We start from the raw sequence: 19,704 nt of genomic DNA on the forward strand, positions 1-19,704 counted from the left end.
ATTTCTTGCAGCGCACCCAAAGCTGTGGGTGAGGCATTCTGTACCAGCGCAGCGGGCTAGCCTTGAATTTCGCAACGTGAATTTAAAGTAATGGCTTTCAGCGGCGTCCCTCCCATCCAGACAGTTTCATCAGTGCTCCCGTCACAGATGGGGCGTTTCAGGGCTTCCTCTTTGTTTAAAGGGTCCAGTGGTCCTCGCGTGACAGGAGCAAAGTCAGAAACAAATCTGGCCCTGCATGTTTGCCTGTGTTAATTTAGTATTTGCTTCTTCACTGCCTGCTTAGCTGCAAAGCCCATGGGGAGTTATTACCTGCAGACTCTACACAAGCTTTCCAAGTGAAAGGGCACGCGTGCCTTCACTTTGAAAACTGCCGAAGGAAAAAAAAAAAAACTGAGCCTGCAGACACCAGCACCTCCTTTTTCCCCTAGGTACTTTTTCTCCTTTCAAACACTGCACGTGCTTTTGAAAATACAAAAAAAAAAATGTCCACGCGCTCACAATTCCCCCTCAGCCCCGGGGAATGCATCCGCTACAGCACGGGTAAACCTATGCGCATTGTCGCGATCCCCACCCTGGGAATTCCTCTGATACGGTGCAGGTAAAAACTTTGTAGAGCTATGAATATTCATTTACCCTCACACAGGGAGGGCGTCTTGCAACGAGCCCATTTCTGCCTGTAAAACGCTGGCTTTGAAATTTGTCTTCCTCAGGTTTTTTGGGGTTTTTTTTTTGCTTGTTTGTTTTTTAGACAAACCAAACAACAAACAATGGTACCAGTTCAATAAGCAGAGGATCATGCTAAATGCTATACAGCGTAGACCTTGCTATACAATTTGACAGCTAACCCTTTCGGCATTCATGAGAGCAGGAAATAAAAACAGATCCATACATAGCAAGCATCCTCAACCCACCTAGCCCATCTCCCTCATTAATCATGTATTCAAATCTTCCCCCTCCAAATTCAATGCTTTCTTAAGTACTTGAAAAACTCCTCTGAAAATTCACATTATGCAGAATTTTCTAGTATTTGTCCTGGAAAGCACTGGATTCCAAGCAAGGCGTGATGCCTTTTACTGAATGAAGGTAAGAATTATCCAAAGATGACGCTGACCTTCAGCATCTGACACCAGGAAGGTTGCACCTGAAGAAGAGTCCTTTATGGTCTGGGAAGCTCATGTTCATCGCCATTTTTAATTGGGTCTAATTAAAGGTAGTGCAGCCTGCAGAGAATTCATTTTTTTCCAGGACCAATGAGGATAATTGTCAGTAGGGCATGTAACTGGCATTCTAGGTGCTTATGTTTTAGCACAGGCAAATCCATTCAATTTTCAAACACAAAGGACTTGCATGCACTATTTGAATATCAGCATGTTACACAGATAAAAAGTGTGCACATGTTGACATGCACAATCCAACATGAGCAAGGGTTCAGCTCAAAACAGCAGCAAAATGACTGTATTGTGTTTCCAGGAAGCACTGAGAGAACCTGCACAGAGTGGCATTAGTTACAATCCCAAAACAAGATGAGATGGTAACCTGCACAGAGCAGCAGTTACACAACCCTAAATTCTGAATAGCATTTTGGTCTTTATATGTCATCATTTACTATTTTAATATGATGGGGCAAAGTATACGGGCTAACTGCACACACAGATTTATGAAATGTGAATTATGTGCAGATTCATCAACAACAACTCTGAAATGCCTCCCTTTCCCCTCAGAGATATGGAATTCTAATCCTTAATTAGAATTCCTAGGTCCCTTTTCCAGTACCTTGCTTGGGGTAAAAAAAACTACAACCACATCCAAGATAGCTTCGGTAATAACTCCTTTTTATTCCAATGTGCATGCATGTATGGAGACTGCAAAAACATATGCTAATCTGAGGAAATCAGGAAATACAGACCACTATATAGTTTCAATTAGCTTATTACTTAGTATACAGTTATTAATCGGAGCTTCACATTTTTGGGTGGTCTTAATCACAAAATGATAATCAGCTTTTGACTAATAACTCCATTAATTATCTGTGTTTCTAGCAATTTCTGTCCTTTATGAATAATAATTTTACCTATGTAACCAACTGGCAAAAAACAATTTTTCTAAATGAGAAACAGTATTCAGTCTGAACTGGCTGAGACTATCTAAAACTTATCTCCATTTCTAAGAATTACTATTGGTCAGAGCAAATATTTATTTATTTATTTATTTAAACATTTTTATATACAGATAGCCATTTACACATCGTACCGGTTTACATGGAACAAAATGGAAAGGCCACAAAAGGGCGTATCCTTTACATAAAACATAATATAATATAATAAATATAAAGCAGTATAATATATTCTAGCTAATTCTATAAAACCAGAGCAGAGGTTAGTTAGCTAGGCCATGAAAAATACAAACACAGATCAGCTGGGCTTACTAATATTTGACAGGGCTGTCTATTCCTAATGCGGCTAGAAGCATGGATACTGTAAAAGTCCATATGTACTTCTACCAGCATAGCCTTTGATTTTATCCACGTAGCTCCTGACTCAGTCTTGAAGAATCCCCCCCTCTGCCCCCCCCCAAGTGTGATACTGTAAACTCTGCAGATTCAGAGTGTGACTAAGCATGCCATGTCAATGTTGCCTTTCTTACAGTACATTGCCGAGGCGGAGACGAACCTTCAGCGAGCACGGACACTGGTTGACGGCACTCAAAAGGAGAAGACAGAGCTATTGAATCAGCTAGAAGAGGAAAAGAGGTAAAACCAGAAAGGGAAGAAAAAAAGAAAAGGGAAAGAGGTTATTCACGTCAATGGGAAACGTATGGTTTAGGCCGAAGGTAGGAAGTACGTCCCCTTGGGCTGTCCTTTTTGGTTCATGTCTTGGGTTTAAAGGAGTAGCATGTATCAAGGAGTTTTGTTATCGGCAGTTTTCTCAGAGGCAGGAGGTCATCTGGAATTCTGAGAAGTCGCTAGAGACTGGCCTCAGTATCTGCCCTAATTTTATTATCTCTGTGCTGGTGCTGGGGTCATTACTTCACCCACTTCAGGCTGCTCACCATTTCACAGACAGAAAGAGCAGCGCTTCTAGTAAATGCATATTGCCCCTCTGCAGACTAATTTCTTCACAGTATTACTATTTGCTCTGCCTTATCTTTAAGATGTCACTGTTTGGCTTTTTTGAGAAATCAATCACTTATTCTGAGTCCAGCTATTTGCTAAAGCACTATATTCCCAGCACATGTAGCCAGGACCCCGGTGCAAGGGGATTAGGCACCCTAGGTGAACCTTCTGCCTTGCGCCTCCACACCCCCCCTCCTGGTCACACCACCCCCCCCGGTCTTGGCCCCGACTCCTACCTCATTCTCGATTGTGCCCGCTGAGTGTGTGGTTTTCTGGGCCACGAGCAGGTTGGGCACTGCTCGTAGCCCGCCAAATCGTAACTCCTCTTTGCTGCTGCTTGCGGTCCCATATGGCTCGCGCCCAGTGGCCCACCAAGGGTCTCTGGCGCCCGGGGGCCAATGCATTTATGTGCCTCTCCAGCACCCCCCAATCCTTCTTGTACTATTGCTTAAGGCCATAGAAAATCAGTGGCATCTCTAGACAGAAGAATTTGGGGGCGGGGGAGCCAAAATGACATTTCCTCATCACACCCACCTCCATAACATGGCCTCCTGCTTTAAAATTGGTTACAAAACAAAAGTGTTAATAAAAAAGTCCAAAGGGTCTTCTGCGTAATTTTAAAAAGCTGGCCAGTTTCACACCTCTAATAAAACTACTATTAAAATTATTTGATAGCTTTATTCAACTAATTCTTTATGACTATGAGAGTGAAGTCTGGAAAGTATACAGGAAGAAAAGAATGTCAATACAAATCCTTCACCTCCAGTTCCGTAACACACACTGCATCCACAGAAATTCCTCAACAATGGAGCTTGGATGTTTCCCTTACATCTCATCAAACAAAAAAATATTTTCAAATTCTGGTGTCACCTCACAGTAATAGCAGCACAAACACCTTCCACTGCCAGGCACATTGTGAACTAACAGAAAACCCTGCAAAAAAGACACTCAAAATCTATACAGCAATCCCATCGTAACATAACAGTAATAACACCAAGGACTCAAAACAACAATAACCCTACCTGTGAATAAGCAAGGGTAAATATTACACTGGGTCCTAGAATACCAATACACCACCTACTGAGGAAACAAAACAAACCCGATTGCTATAGATCCCTATACAGACACTACATGTTAGCAGAATCTCTCATCATGGTCATATGCATAGAGCAGAGACAGACTCTCACCAAATACAGAATAAAGGATCACAAATTAGACAAAATGAAATGGAAACCCCAAGAAGCCAGATTCTGAGTGTAACAATGGAAAAACAGAATCACCATTGCTCATAAAACAAATAAAATCAAGAAACAAAAAGCATCAATTATAATAGTAAAACCATTCTAATAAAAGAATATTTTAAAACTACTGATAAATAGAATAATTTCTATTAATTAAAATCAAATACATTTTTTAAAAATTTCCCATGCACCAATAATATATTTCAAAAGAGCATACATAACAAATAACACCCAGTAATTAAAACTAATAAGGATTTTAAAAAGCCCCTGCTGTCCATACCTGGGAACTCTTGATTTCCAGTCTCTCTGAAATTGGCGAGGATTAGGTTAGAGGATCGCACAAACTTTATCCTCTCACACATACTCACATGTTCATTCTCTCTCACACATACACTGTCACTTACACAAACATACATGCCCACCATAACCTCCCTCTCTCTCACAGACATTGACACACTTTCAGGCTCTAAGACCCTCTCCCACCCCCCCCCACCCCCGACCCCACCACCCACACACAAGCTCTCACTCCCCTGCATTCTCTCATACACACACATGCTCTCACTCGCTTCCTCACATACACACACACCCAGGCAAGCTCCCAGTCATTCTCACACATATATACCCACACTGACACCCAGGCAGCTCCCATTCATTCTCACAACACTCCCTCCCCATCCCCCAGGCATGCACACATTCATTCTCACACACACACACTCAGAGACCCCAAGGCAGGCACCAATTTATTCTCACACAGACAGACCCCAGGAAGACACAGATTCATTCCCTGTACGTACCAGGATCAGTCCAGATTGCTGGGTTATGCCTCCCTTCCAGCAGATGGAGTCAGAGAGAAACTGAAAAGCACCTCCCACATAACCCGGGGTGCCACCTGCGATCCCTCAGTATCTTCTCTGACTCCAGCAGATTGAAAGGCATAACCTGCGGTCCTGACCTTAAGATTCTTGGGGCTTTGCCCCACCAGGTTTGGTTAAAAAAAAAAATAGGAAGAATTAAATTGGTGTAGAACTTTTGACTAGATCATTTAAAAAAAAAGGTGAAACAGGGTTACTAATTTTTTCACTGTTTTCAGAGCAACCAGACAGTGGCAGGCAAGGCAGGGCATTGCCCTATAGCCAATACCCAGAGACTTTCGCTACCCTAGCCCGGTGAGCAGAGGGGGAGGATTTACCGGTAGGCACACATACACCCCCAGGCAGAATCCCATTCATACACATGCACACACTAAAGGCAGACCCCCCTCTCTTTTGCCAGCAACCTCAGAGCCTCTCTCATTCCTCCACTGCCACTGTCACTGTCACTGCTGCTGCGTGGCTATTGGGGAGGCACTGATTGCTGCTACTGACACTGAAGCCCATTCCACTGCATCCTCTCTGCAGGCCCCGTGGGCTTCCACTTCCTCCATGCTGATCTCGTACATTGCGAGATCGGCATAGAGAAAGTGCTACTCGTGCACATTCCCATAGATAACATGTGCAAATCACTAAATAATAATTTATTTTTTTTACCTTTGCTGTCTGATCTTAGTTTTCTAATCGGTTGGTCTCAGGCTTTTTTTTCCACCTTCCCTTTCTTGTTTTTTTGCCAATTCCTTTTACAGGGTCTTTTTTTTCTATTTCATTTCTCTCCATCTGTCTTCTTCCCTCAAACACACAATCAAGTTATCATTCTTACACGCTATCTCACACATACACACACATATACACAGACACACACACACAGGATCTCACACTCACATGCAGTCTCATGCATCCACAGCTCTCACTCTCACATGCTCTCTCTCATACATACATACACACAGTCTCTCACTGGCACATGCTGTCTCACTCTCACACACAGGTTTTCTCACTCCCACATGCTGTCTTGCTCAAGCACAGGCTCTCACTGTCACATGCTGTCTCTCTCACATAGAGACTCTTAAATGCTGTCTCTCCAAATATTCAGGTCCTCACTCCCACACACAGTCTCTCAACTCATTCTCTCACACACACACACACACACACACACACACACACACACACAAAATCTCTCAACTCATCTCATACACACATACATTCTACAGGCCCTCAGCCTCTCTCTCACCTCTGGGCCTCCTCTGTGCAGGTTGCCAAAGGATGGGCTCTGCGGTGGCCCTGATCTTCTCTGGCCGCCCGCGACGTGGGATCTGCAGTGGCCCTGCTACCGGGTTTCCTCCTCTTCTCGGGACGTCGCAACGTGGGATATGCAGCGGCCCATTAACACCACTCTTCTTCTGTACATGGCAGATGCTTCTCCTCCTTCCTGCCCAAACGGCTCCGGCAACGTTTTTCTTCCGGGGCAGCGCAGGCAGGAAGGAGGAGGAGTGAATGTGACCCTTTTCTTTGAGTCGTGGTGAGGTAAGCCTCACCACGGCCCCGCCAATCTTCCTGCTGTAGTACCCTGCTCACCCACCAGTGAGATGAGGTCCACCGGTGGCAGCATGGACCTCCCATGTCGGCTATCAACGCCCCCCTATGGCCCTGCACCTGGGGGCATTGGCTCCCCCTGACCTCCCCTCGGTATACCATGCCCCCTAATGCTCAGTGCCCTAGGCCCGTGCCTAGTTTGCCTAATGCTTCTGCCGGCCCTGCATGTAGCCAAAGTGCCACTGTGTGTGTGTGTGTGTGTGTGAGGGGGTCATTAATATTTCACTCATTTCAGGCTACTCATCATTTCACAGGCAGAAATCCTTTGAGATACAATATAAGAGAAAGGCGGGAAATCAGATTTGAATAAATAAATATGGACTTGCCTGCTGGTGCAAAAGTAGTGAACCTCATGAGATACAGGGATAGTCTCCGAGGAAGTGGCACAGATCAAGGACCATCAGGCCACCAGTGACATGCCCTTCACATACACACCACACATCCACATCCCACAATCCCCCATACGCACACACACACATACACTGCACATGGCCAAAGATACATCTTCACACCCACACAACCTTGCACATACCCCTCAAACATACTCTCACATGTACCCAAACACAACTAGCACACACCCCAACCAACCTAGACATTCCTACATGCCCTGTACACTCAAGCACCCCCCCCCCCCCACAGACACCCATCCACATCTATACAGTTCAATACAAAAGCCTTTCCCTTATACACAAATCCCTACTCAACGAAAGCACATCCCCTGTTAATCCCGCTCCCCTAACATCCTTTAAACTTGTTTCCTTTATTACCTATGACCCTCCATTGTCTCCAACCGTTCCATGTTTCTGTTATGCCCCTGTTATGCTATTGTTTCCATTCGTTCCATGTAATTGTTATGCCATTTCAGGCGCAATATTTCTTGTGAACCGATATGATGTGCAAACCACTATCGGTATATAAAAGCCATTAAATAAAAATAAATAAATAAACAGTTCACAGAAACAAGGAAAATAAATGCAGCTTCTAAATTTACTGTCCCCCAACATGCACCCTCACACACACACGCACACGCACACACACACACACACACACATATACATACCCTAATCACCCCCCCGCATACCTGAAGCCACACGCTCTGCACACACAGCCATACCTCCTAGAAGCCCCACTCCTCACAAGTCCTCTTACATACACAACCCTGCCATACGTTACCTCCCAAAGAATCCTCCCCCCTAACACACACACACACACACACACACACACACACACATATCCAGGAGGCAGCCATCTTATCTGTGGCTTGTTTCCCCTTCCATTATCACTTTTCAATTAAGCAATTGAGATATACTGTAAAACTTAAAACTGAAGACCCTGACTTTGGCTTTTTTTTTTTTATTTTGAAGGCTATAAACAGTAGTGAAAGCATAGCAATACTGCACAACCTTAGCAACCCTGCTAGTTCAGAAAATACAGATCTTGTATGTATTGGGAATGGGGAATAGAGCTCAAAATGCAGCTCAGTCAAAGTCCAACCTTAAAATCAGAGCACCATCAGTATGTCTGCACTGGAAATTACATCCTGTGTGGTATGATAATACTTACAAAAGCCATCACCAAGTATGCCCGAGGCCAGCATGCGATATGCCTCTGCACGTGCCTGTTAATTCAAATAGTGAATACTAATTATGCGCATTATTTGAATTCGGGTGCACTAAAAGCAAACGAAAAATTAAATGAAAAAAAAAAAAAGGAGCTCGACACAGAAGAAATGAAAAATGTTTTAAAATGAAATAAATTTAAAACAAAACAGAAATGATCCCCATGCATGTCCCTAGTATTTGTAGTGACCTTAGCCCAGTGCTGACTCTTGAAAGTAACAGGGGTGTGGTGTGTTGTTTGTTTTTTTTTGTTCCAGTCCTTTTCTCAATTGAAAGCTCTGTGGTATTAATTTTTAAAGCTGCATCCTTCGGGCTCCCCTTACAATATAATAGACTTGTGACCTTGCGGCCTTCAAACCAAAAACTGAATGCCGGGAAGATCTGAGTCAGCAGTGAGGACTGCTGCTTCTGCCCTGCTCACCAGTGAGGAAGACACAGGCACTTCATGCACGTGGCCGCTCACAGGAAGAGGGTGATTCATAAATCAGCTTGTCAGGCAGTACCAACAAATCTAAAACGGGGGCAGGAGGCGTGAGTAGTATGGCCCCCCTCGTCCTTGCTATTTCAGTAATTCTGCCCATTGCTCTCTATGCCTGTCCCCTTTTGTTTTTATGGTGTGTGCATAGCATCGCAAAGGAGTCGCACCAAGGGGGGGCAACTTTCAGAACTGGGCGTATTGATGCCAAGCCCCCCCAGGTATTTATTGATTGATTTATTTTAGCTCATTTACATGCTGCTCTGTCTTACACTATAAGCGGCTAACAATATAATAATCCTCCTACAAATCAACAAAAATAATACTTCAAACTAACTAGGGTCGTGTTTAGGCTTCCTAGATCCTGTGGGTTAGCACCATGTTATACTTCGAGGGTTTGTCTAGTGGTAATCAACAACGATGGCCGGCTCTGGGTGTGAATGAGGTGTGAATGTGGTGAGTGTGTAGCGATGTTTCTGTAAGGATAATGGAAACTACGAGTCATGTTCATGCTGACCTGGGGTTGATGCATCTGTGAAATGTTACTCTGTTGTTATATGTCCTAATGTAGGAAGGCATGTATTTTTGTTCACTCAAAGAGAATTACAAAATAAAAAATATAAATAAATAAAACAATAACATCTGTTAACCAAACAGACCATATAATCAAACATTTAATAAGATATATATGCAGATGGCATTCAACGATCAAGCAAATCATAAAAACAATAAAACAAAAAAAAAAAATAATAAGATATAGACGAACAGCATTCAATAACCAAAACAAATCATAAAAAACAATAGAAGAAAAAACATAAACCTGACTTTCATCCACAGGATTTGCATCACTTTCGAAAGGGAAAGTAGGAGTACGAGCATGCTTTCTCTTTCAAAATTATTCCGGGAGAAAGTTCCCACCACAGAGATTTGCCCCAGCCTTTTCTGAGAATACATTTTCCCCTTGAAAATCAAGCAGCTAGATTTGAAAAAAGTCATCCAGGCACATTCTCCTGTCCTAAATATGCCTCCGGGACCTCTCACTTTTTTCCTGGCGCATTGTTGCTTCCCTTGCTTTTTCCTGAGTAAATGCTTCAGAAAATTGCCCTTCAAAAAGCATTTGACATCAGATTTGGTAAATTCCTTAATTTGTGTCTGAAGTAAGAAAATGTTCAGGTGAAACTGACACCAATGAAGAATCCTTCTCAGGATTAGGGTTGCCAATTGTCCAGTTTTGGGCCGGACAGCCAGGTTTTCAGGCATTCTGTACAGTGTCCAGTCAGAAGTACCAACCGGATGCTAAATGTCCGGTTTTGCAGGTGGATCCTCTTTTTTTTCCCACAGCCTCTTAGTTAGGCTCCGACCTGCCTTTTTCTTCTTCTATCAGAGGAGAGCTGTGCTGTATCCCTGCCTCCTTTCCCATGCTGTGATTGGACAGCATAGAAGGAGGAAGTGGTGCCCAGCACAGCCCTCAGCTCCCAGTGGTTCTGCAGATACATAGATACTCTGTTTAGGCAGTTCACTGGCAGGATCTAAAATTTATGCAAATGAAGGGGTACCATTCCCCCCCCCTCCCCCCCCGGTCCTCAAGTGTCCAGTCCTACTGCATGGAAATGTTGGCAACCCTAATCACGATGGCTACTTGTTTGCGTGTGTTATGTGCTCAGATATTTAGATGAATTAAGTATGAATTCAAAAGTGTGAGTGTGGAAATGTAAAGTGGATATACAGTTTAAGATATTATACTACTTCATATGTATTTGATTGGAAAACAGTTCTATTCTGGTATGTCATTTGAGCTTTAAATAGGATCTTTGGATGTATCACTTAATTTAATTTCTCTAATAATTTCCTCTAGCATGACAGGGAGATGAGGCGGGATAGGGTGTCTTGGTTTATCAGATCATTACGTGTAACGCGAGCCAGCAGAAAAACAGCAGGGAGGACATCAGCTGTGTCAGATTTAATGTCTCACTTACATGATGCTCAATTGCAAGCCAACGTGTTCGATGCTCGACCGCGTGAAATGCAAACAGTTTATTGCAGCCGGATTTCCAGGCTCCTTGCTTGGCCGTGTCGTCTGATTTCTGTTTTGCCATTCGGGGCTGAATGCCGTTCAGTAGTGTGCGCCAGTCACGCGAGTTCTCATTGCTCTCTCCGCAGGAAGGTGGAAGATCTCCAGTTCCGAGTGGAAGAGGAATCCATCACTAAAGGCGACCTGGAGGTAACGCCAAGCAAGCCATACTGTTTCTGGCTCAGGAAATGTACGCTAGTGCTGTGCCCCTTTGAGTCCTGCTTTACTTTTGCTCTGTGATTCCAGCTTTGAGATGAACATCAGTAAACACTACGGATAAAGCAATATAGTCATCTGAAAAGAGCTATGTCAGCCCGAATGGTTTAAAGCAGCACCGTGAGCAAAAAATGCTTTCAGTTATTCACTTTGCATTATAAAACAAATATAATTAGTTCGATAGCCCTTTTTCAGTATTTTTTCTTACTAGGGACTTTCTGAGGGTGCTTGAAATCTTGCTGCCTTCTACGGATATGCATTTTTTTGTTTTTTGTTTTAGTGTGCACTAACTTGTGCACACTAAAACAAAAACAAACCAAAAACAAATCCAAACCGAATTGTAAAAATAAAACAAAACAACAATAAAAGCAAATATTTTCTGGCTGCACATCCCTTCTAACCCTCTCTTATTGAACCTGCCAAATATCTGCAGTGACTGTGAGGCTTAGTGGGATATCAGAGGGCTACTAAGAAGGCAATGAACAAACCAAGTTCAATATTACTGGGAAATTAAGTATTTATTAAAAAGATATTTCTTCTTTAGGGATGCATAACCCTGTACTATGTACCCCATGCAGTGCTGTAGGGGAAGGATGCTATTCAAATTAGCCAGATCCTGAGTTGGATAAATTGAGGTGGCCCTTTCATGTCAAGCTTTCAGTCAAGAATCACAGCAAAATTAGATCTAGATTTCACTAATCACTGAAAAGAAGCATATCTTTTTTATGTAGCATTATACTACATGACCGCCATTAAATCTCCAGTGCAGATCAGTGGCTCGCAGCTGTACCATAAGGCCAGCCAGCTTGGCTACCAGTTGCATTGGTGTCATGTCATTATAGCAATACATCACTGCAGGAGGTGGTTAATATGATTGAGTCAAACCTTATCATTATTGCCTCTGCATGGTAATCTAGATCGGGGGAGGGGGGGGTTTCTCTGCCCCATTCTTGGGACACACCCAGCCAGTCAGGTTTTCAGGAGATCCACAATGAATATGCACGAGATGGATTTGCATGCACTGCCTCCGCTGCACATAAATCTATCTCATGCATATTCCTTGTGGGTCTCCTAAAAACCTGGATGGCCGATTGTGTCCTGAGGATTGCATTGAGAAACACTCAACTTTGGAGGAATGCAAAGAAAATATTTTTTTCTCCTGTGAATATAAATCTTCCCCTTATCCAGAGAAAAGTGAAGCAGCAAGCAGAAAATGCCAGTGTACTCCAAGGAGGCCCAGATCAGTCAGGAATGGGACCTTTGTTCAGTACTTGCCAAACTGGCCAGATTCTCTTTTGTTCGGGTATTTTTATTGTATAACTTGCTGTTCCTTGCTCAGAAAGGGTCTTTTTAATCATTACTTGCCCTAAAGGGCATGCATCTGCATTTCACATGGGCGTTAGATGGTCAAAGCAGAGTTAGGACCACAGGTGTTTTCCTGTGAGCTCTGTGGTTTGGTGGCAATGATACAAGAACCCAGGGTGTAGCAGATGTTTGTAAATTGGGAATATTAATAGTGAAGCAATGCAATGTATCAGGCAAAATATCGGCTCAGGAAAGAAACTGGAAAAAATGTAATAGATCTGAATTCAAATCTTTCTACCCTGGTATAGAGAAGATTGGCATTTCAAAAAGGATTGATGTGTAGATTCCTGGCTGCTGTAAACATACAAAACCTTTTATCTGGGATCTCCAAAAAAGGTGAAAGATATCATTGTTGAGAACCATGGGGTTGTGATTCACAATGGCAGAATAACAGGATTCAAGGGAGCAAGGGATTAATAGGTGTCACCTGGTAAGTGCTAGCTTTGTAGGGGTGGATATTTAAACACTAGCTCAGCAGCAGGCAAAAGACCTGCAAGGTTTTAACCGCACAACCAGGATCAGATTGAGATGAATGGGCACCCCGGGCAGGCGAACAATTTGGCACCCCAAGTTGATGCCCCTGATAGGTTGCTGCTTCAGGGAGTTGCCCGGCTGGCTGAACCTTTAATCCATCCCTGCATATGATTTCAGTTGAATTTCCAGTAACAATCCAGTTACACCATCTTTTGGTTCGACTTTACTCACTCGCATAACATGCATGGGTATTCTTGAAAATGAAACAGGACCTGCGTTATGTGACAACTCTGACCTAGACACGCCTCCTGGAATGCCTACTCTTTGTGTAGGGGTAAATGTTTAAATGACTGGATATACCTGCACAGAGAGTGACTAAGCTTTTGAAAACCTTCCCCCACCAAGTTTGTTTCTGGTCCAGTTAGCTGGGCAGAATTCCAGCAAACCATTTGGCGTAAAGAACTCTTTGGAAGGTCTGAGTGCAAGCAGAGAGACTCTTTGTGAGCAGCATCAGATTAACAGCATGCTCACACCGTGTATATGTCCATGTAAAGTTGCTCATCTGTGCATAGTGTTTGATTATTGCATACATTCAACATGGGCACTGCTCTCTGGGGCCATTTTTTTTTAAACTGTAATGCTTAAATTGGTTGAGTAGTCTAAGGGTAGTGTCTTCCATCCCCTAACAGGGTTGCCAGCTCACCCCAGGCTGATCCAATACTGCTTTTGCCCCGCTGCATGCATGCAATTGTAGATCTAATTACCTAAGGCAAATCAATGGGGCAATCAGAACTATTCAATGGAGCAAAACCAGGACTGGATCAGCCTCTTCAGTTGACCTGAGTGAGTTGACAACCCTCTTCTCTTACTACAGAACATTTTATAGTGTTACTAGGTGAACTTAATGCTGTGCAGACACACAAAATAGACACAACCCTGCTCCATAGAGCTTACAATTGAATACATACATACAAATCATTTTTAGCCATCACTTAGGTATTTCAGGGACAAGATCAAGAAGAGTCGTGGATTTGGAATTTATAAAACAATATCATTAACTCCTAATAATATTGTCTCACCCAAGCTATGGATACCCGGAAACACCAATATGATCTGAGCACAAAGGAAACTGTGTGTATCCTTGCTATTTCATAAGAGGTGTGCCTGAATTTGAAAAGTAAATGTATTTGTGAAACATTTTTGTCTGTGCTCTGTAATTTATGGCTGTGCTAAGTCTGAGACACCTTAGCTTAAAGAAATGGATTGGCTTTGAGAGAAGAGGAATGATTCACTGTCTTTCCTCTGTAAGTGAAAAAGAGACGGGAAGAGGATGCCAAGAGAGTAATCTGATTGGCTGAATGCCTCCTGGTACATTATGATGTAAGCAGAATAGAACTTCTTGATTGCACTGCCAAAACCTGATGGTATTAACAGAACTTCCATTTTCGCCTATTTGGCTCCTAATGGTGATAATTTCAATGTTTTGTGGACACCGAGTTCAGTTTCAAATAACTTAAACCGATAAGAACAATTACATCTTCAAAGTATGAAAATGTTAAACTTGACTTTTCATCTTATTAGCTAATTACTTTGGTGCCTTATGTATCAAGTCTTCCAGAAGTGGCACACGAGCGCAGGAGATATCTGAATTATTAAATAGTTGTACAGAACAGTGAAATGTGCACAGGTCATGCAATATCTACCCTATGTATTATCATTGCACATTTTTAATGGAGTAAAATCACTGATTTCTAGCAATAAATATTTACATTTCAGTTTATTGTATGCCAATATCCTTGTTTTATTGCATGTAATGACGGTTTCCCTTTCTTTTTTCACTGCACTTGCTACTTAAGGGATAGTTCGTTGACTGGCAAGCAAGTGCATTCGCTTTAGACTCTCAGGGCCTCATTCAGAAATTTATTTATTTATTTATTTAGAAACTTTTATATACCGGTATTAGTGGGGACATCATACCGGTTCACATATTAACAGAAGGCTTGGAAAAAACATTTCAACAGGGAAGGCGAACTGGGCAGGGGGTTAACCTAAGGCAGTATGGAAGATAGATTAAACAACAAGAAATCAACAAGAGGTCGTAACAAGAAAATAACAATATACAATGTAATTAATTCCTTAATATAAGGAAAAGGGCGGTCACCTAGGTTCTTGCCTATCTTACTCAAAGTAGCCAGCGTCAGTATCTTGGTGTCACGCTAAATTCCAAGGGGCTGATTCTGTTGGATGAAGCTGTTTTTTCTCTTTAGCGCTGTTCTTTTCCCATTGTAACTGTCTTTCCTGTCTTGTGCTCTTTGTACACTGTGGTAGCCTTTTTTCTCTGTTTCTGTTCTCTCTCTCTCTCTTTCTCTTCCCCACGTCCCTCTCCCCACCTGTGACAGACTCAGACGCAGTTGGAGCATGCCCGAATTCGGGAGCTCGAGCAGAACCTACTGAGTGAGAAAGCAAAAGCGGAAAAGCTTCTTAAAGAATTTGAGGACAACAGGGTAAATTGATGCCACATACCCTGCCTGCAGAACAGTTTGCTTGTGAGCTGCATTGGGGCAAACACTCATTTTCACGTATTGCTTCTGCTTTGGGGATTTTATGGCCTGTTTTGTTTGCTACCAGCTTGGGCTTTCATGGTTTATGTTTACATTTCTTGCTAGAGATGGAGGTATAATTGAATTTGTCTTGCCTCCAGTGCTAGCTTTATTTTTCAGAGTTCAGTTTGCTTCTCAGCACATTGATCTGAAAGTGCTCATCCCATGGCCTCACCATCTCTTGAGAATCCAATAGCTCCCACACTAAGGGACCTGCGCAGTAAATCTTAGTATGTTTGTTAAGGCCATTCAGCACATGCTAAAAATAGCATGCAATACTGTTACAGCTTACTGTGCACAATAAACCAGTCTGAAAAGACGTTGGTGTGTGCAGGCTAAAATTAATGTGTATGTGTAAATGAAGGGACATCATATTCAAATGAGGCTTTAGCATGTAGCCCAAAATAATATGGTATGCTCTCCTACACCCCACCATTTAGCATGTATTTGCTAAAGCCAGAAATGTAACACCTGCCTCAGTCATGCTATTGAAAGGGCTCATCTACCACCATGCATTGTGCACACCACAGTGGTGAAGGCAGAGATATTTACTGTCTCTAATCTAGGGCCATTCCACAAGTTACTATACGAACATAAGAAATTGCCATATTGGGTTAGGCAAAGGGTCCATCAAGCCCAGCATCCTGTTTCCAACAGTGGCCAATCCAGGCTACAAGTACCTAGCAAGTACCCGAACACTTTTTACACCCAGCTATACTAACTGCACTAACCACATCCTCTGGCAACAAATTCCAGAGCTTAATTGTGCATTGAGTGAAAAAGAATTTTCTCCGATTAGTTTAAATGTGCTACTTGCTAAATTCATGGAGTGCCCCCTAGTCCTTCTATTTTCCGAAAAAGTAAATAACTGATTCACATCTATCCGTTCTAGACCTCTCATGATTTTAAACACCTCTATCATATCCTCCCTCAGCCGTTTCTTCTCTAAGCTGAACAGCCCTAACCTCTTTAGCCTTTCCTCATAGGGGAGCTGTTCCATTCCCTTTATCATTTTGGTTGCCCTTCTCTGTACCTTCTCCATCACAACTATATCTTTTTTGAGATGCAGTGACCAGAACTGTACACAGTACTCAAGGTATGGTCTCACCATGGAGCGATACAGAGGCATTATGACATTTTCCGTTTTATTCACCATTCCTTTCCTAATAATTCCTAACATTCTGTTTTCTTTTTTGACTGCCACAGCACACTGAGCCAACTATTATATGGCATGATGATTATTGCTGTCCTTGATGGCTTTTTGGCCAAGGGCAGAGCAAGATCAAGTACTGAGTTTGAGCTATTTGCTAAGGGCAGTCCTTTCTTGGCCTTTTGGCTGAGATTGAAAACTATTGAATATGGATGGTTAATACCCCATTGGGAACATGATGATGTAATGAGCTTTACTAAAGCAGAAGGATTAAACCTTCTACTAAAAAAAATTAAAAAGATGTGCTTGATATGGTTTGTCCATCTAAAAACTGTTGCAGGCTTTCTGAGATTTGACTCAGAACAGCGATTTGGCAGAAAAGGTCTTCTCTGAGTTCAACAGTTCTTTGTGTTTGATTGCAAAGTTCTTTTCAGGGAGCTTTGAGGCCCTCTGGCACTATGTCCATCCTGTGGTTGCAGCCTCAGCCAGGCCTGCAATAACCCCATATCTTCCCCAACCCCCACCAATACATTTTGAATGCCAGCACAGTATACCCGTGTGGCAAAACTGACCCTGGCTCTCAACAATATGAGATGCTCATAGGGGGAGGGGAGATGGTAAAATACTAGTGCCCCCCCAGTTAGGGCTGGCAGATTTCCCTCCCTGAAATCAATGGGATGGATGTGCCAGGCCTGGCTGAGGCACTATCTGATGTCAACCTTTCTCCTCCTTGTAGATTTCCTAGTTAAAAGTTATATGAGGGTAGACGCTGGCATTCTGGGTATGTGTGGCACAACATGCAGGATGATGCTATCACTTCCCTGCTTCAATTTATATTAACTTGGTAACATAGTAGATGTAATGGCAGAAAAAGATCAATTGGCCCACTCAGTCTGCCCAATTATTTCTATCTACACTGCCAAGGATATATACCAGCGGCTAGCCATAACCACCTGCAGAATATCTTTCCTTATCCAGGAAAGTGTGTGTTGTCTACCTTATTTGTGTTGTGCCCTTCTGGGTAGATAAGCTTGCAAGATCTTCTATTCTGTTCACACCCAGCACATCTCCCCTCCCATGTCTAACCAGAAATCTAATGAGCTACCAACACCAATATGGCTTTTGTCCCAACATCCAGTCTCCTAGGTTTCTGTGGCCTTTCCGGAGGGTGCACATCGCCTACCAGACTGATCCAGCTATGTGAGCATCAGTGCCTCCACTAGGATTTCTGTTTTACTGTACTTCAAGAGGGCACAGGGATAAGTACAGAGAATCTTTACTTGCATAAAATGAAAATATAACAGAAGAATTAGCAGATGGGTTTGTCTGGCAGGCTGCACGTTACTCCTTCTCATCCTCTATGTCTTCTGCCTCCTTGGTAGACATCTGAAGTACATGCATTTGGTTTGGATTTTCCTCTCCTAGCAGTCTCTTATCTTCCTTTGTTTCCTCTGCTGGGGGGGGGGGGGGGGGTGTCCAGAAGTTCTCCCCATGTACCAAGTTAACTATTGTACAGTTTGCAGCAAGTGGGCAGAGACTTGAGGGAAGGAGAGCAGCATGCACAATGTTGTGTGTAGCTTTCCAAATGCTAAGTAACATGCTTGCTCACATTATTCAGCCATCACATTTTCAGGTTAATGTGCACGATAGCAGCGTAGACTCAATATCAAGGAAATGTTTTACTACGTATACACTAAACTTATTGCAGAGTCCGCCAAGTGGCATTTTTACATGCACGTTACATTTTTACTGACATGCAAGCTAATCATTTTTGGGTGCAAGTTTTATTGCAGAGGCCCCCTAAATGAAACCAAGGAAGTCTGAGTGCGTACAGTCTCCATGGAGAGACGCTTTTGTCTTAAGCCTGTAGAGCCTTCCATTTCCATGGAAACATCAGTCTTGATACAAGAATTCGCCAAACATGGCACAAACTGTATAGGAAATAGCAGAGGTTGCCACAAAGAGGTTGATATTCAGAAATTGTTTCTTCAGGTAACTTTTCGAGTTACTCGTACAAAATCCAAGATGTCAGTCTTTCCCCCTGCTCCCCAGCTAAATTTTAACCAGGTAACTCGTTACCCGCACTAAATGTAGTCAGATAAAAAGAGGCAGCAATGGAAGCATTATTGCGTTTGAGCCAGTGAGTGCTGACATTCACCGCTACCCTGCTAACGTTAGCCGAGTAAGTCTGATCAGAAAAATACCTCTCCTAAAGTTATCCAGATAATTTTACCTGGGTACAGTCAACAGAATTCGTATCCAGCTATGTTCTGCTGAATGTCCAGGTAAAGTTAATCGGGTAACTTTCCAACTCAACAGCCTGCTGAAAACTGACCTCAAAGTATTCAAGAGCTATTTCATCCCGCTGTGGATGTACATTTTTACCATATGCAGTGATACCTGTATATGCAGTGAGGTCTCAAGGAAGGAACTCCATCATCATTTCCATAGTGATTTGTTGACATTCCGTAACTACAGGAAAACAACTTTATTGTGCTAGTGCTAATGAATTTTTTTAAAAAGGAACACGTGGGCTCTTCCTACCCAAAAAATGAATTGTGGGTCAACCACTTCGACCCACCAAATCCAGGATCTCGATCCAGTGGCTCCATGCTCAGCCAGAAGAGAACCAGGCGGGCAGGCATAAAGCCCCTCAGCCACGGCTCCATCTCCCGCAGCCGCCCCGGGATCAGGCCACAAATATGCAGGGGGAGAGGGGACCAAAGGGAGGGGGAGATGAGGTGCCCCTGCTGTTCCTCTGAGTGCCGGCAAACTGCTGCTGCCGCTAGTACACCCATTTCTCTTCCCCTGATTGATCCCCAGTCAGCAGAAGAAAAGCAACACATGCCTGCATCTGCCTCCTCCATCAGCTGTTTTGAACGGCGGCTGTTTTTGAACTGTGTGGTGCCTCATCGTTTA

General features: G+C 43.1%; 1 protein-coding gene across 2 annotated transcripts in view; it reads left to right on the forward strand.

Moving 5' to 3' along the window:
* The window catches only part of CLIP2 (CAP-Gly domain containing linker protein 2), a 109,725-nt gene that overhangs the window by 59,925 nt on the left and 30,096 nt on the right, over nucleotides 1-19,704 (forward strand). Inside the window, exons 7-9 of one of the 2 annotated variants that reach the window (XM_029612177.1) lie at nucleotides 2,646-2,749; nucleotides 11,070-11,130; nucleotides 15,435-15,539. In XM_029612177.1, the coding sequence (XP_029468037.1) occupies nucleotides 2,646-2,749; nucleotides 11,070-11,130; nucleotides 15,435-15,539 (270 nt within the window). The remainder of the gene's footprint in view (nucleotides 1-2,645; nucleotides 2,750-11,069; nucleotides 11,131-15,434; nucleotides 15,540-19,704) is intronic. The other variant, XM_029612178.1, reaches the window with a different exon arrangement.

Source organism: Rhinatrema bivittatum, chromosome 8 (assembly GCF_901001135.1).
Source record: "Rhinatrema bivittatum chromosome 8, aRhiBiv1.1, whole genome shotgun sequence".
Lineage (NCBI taxonomy): Eukaryota > Metazoa > Chordata > Amphibia > Gymnophiona > Rhinatrematidae > Rhinatrema > Rhinatrema bivittatum.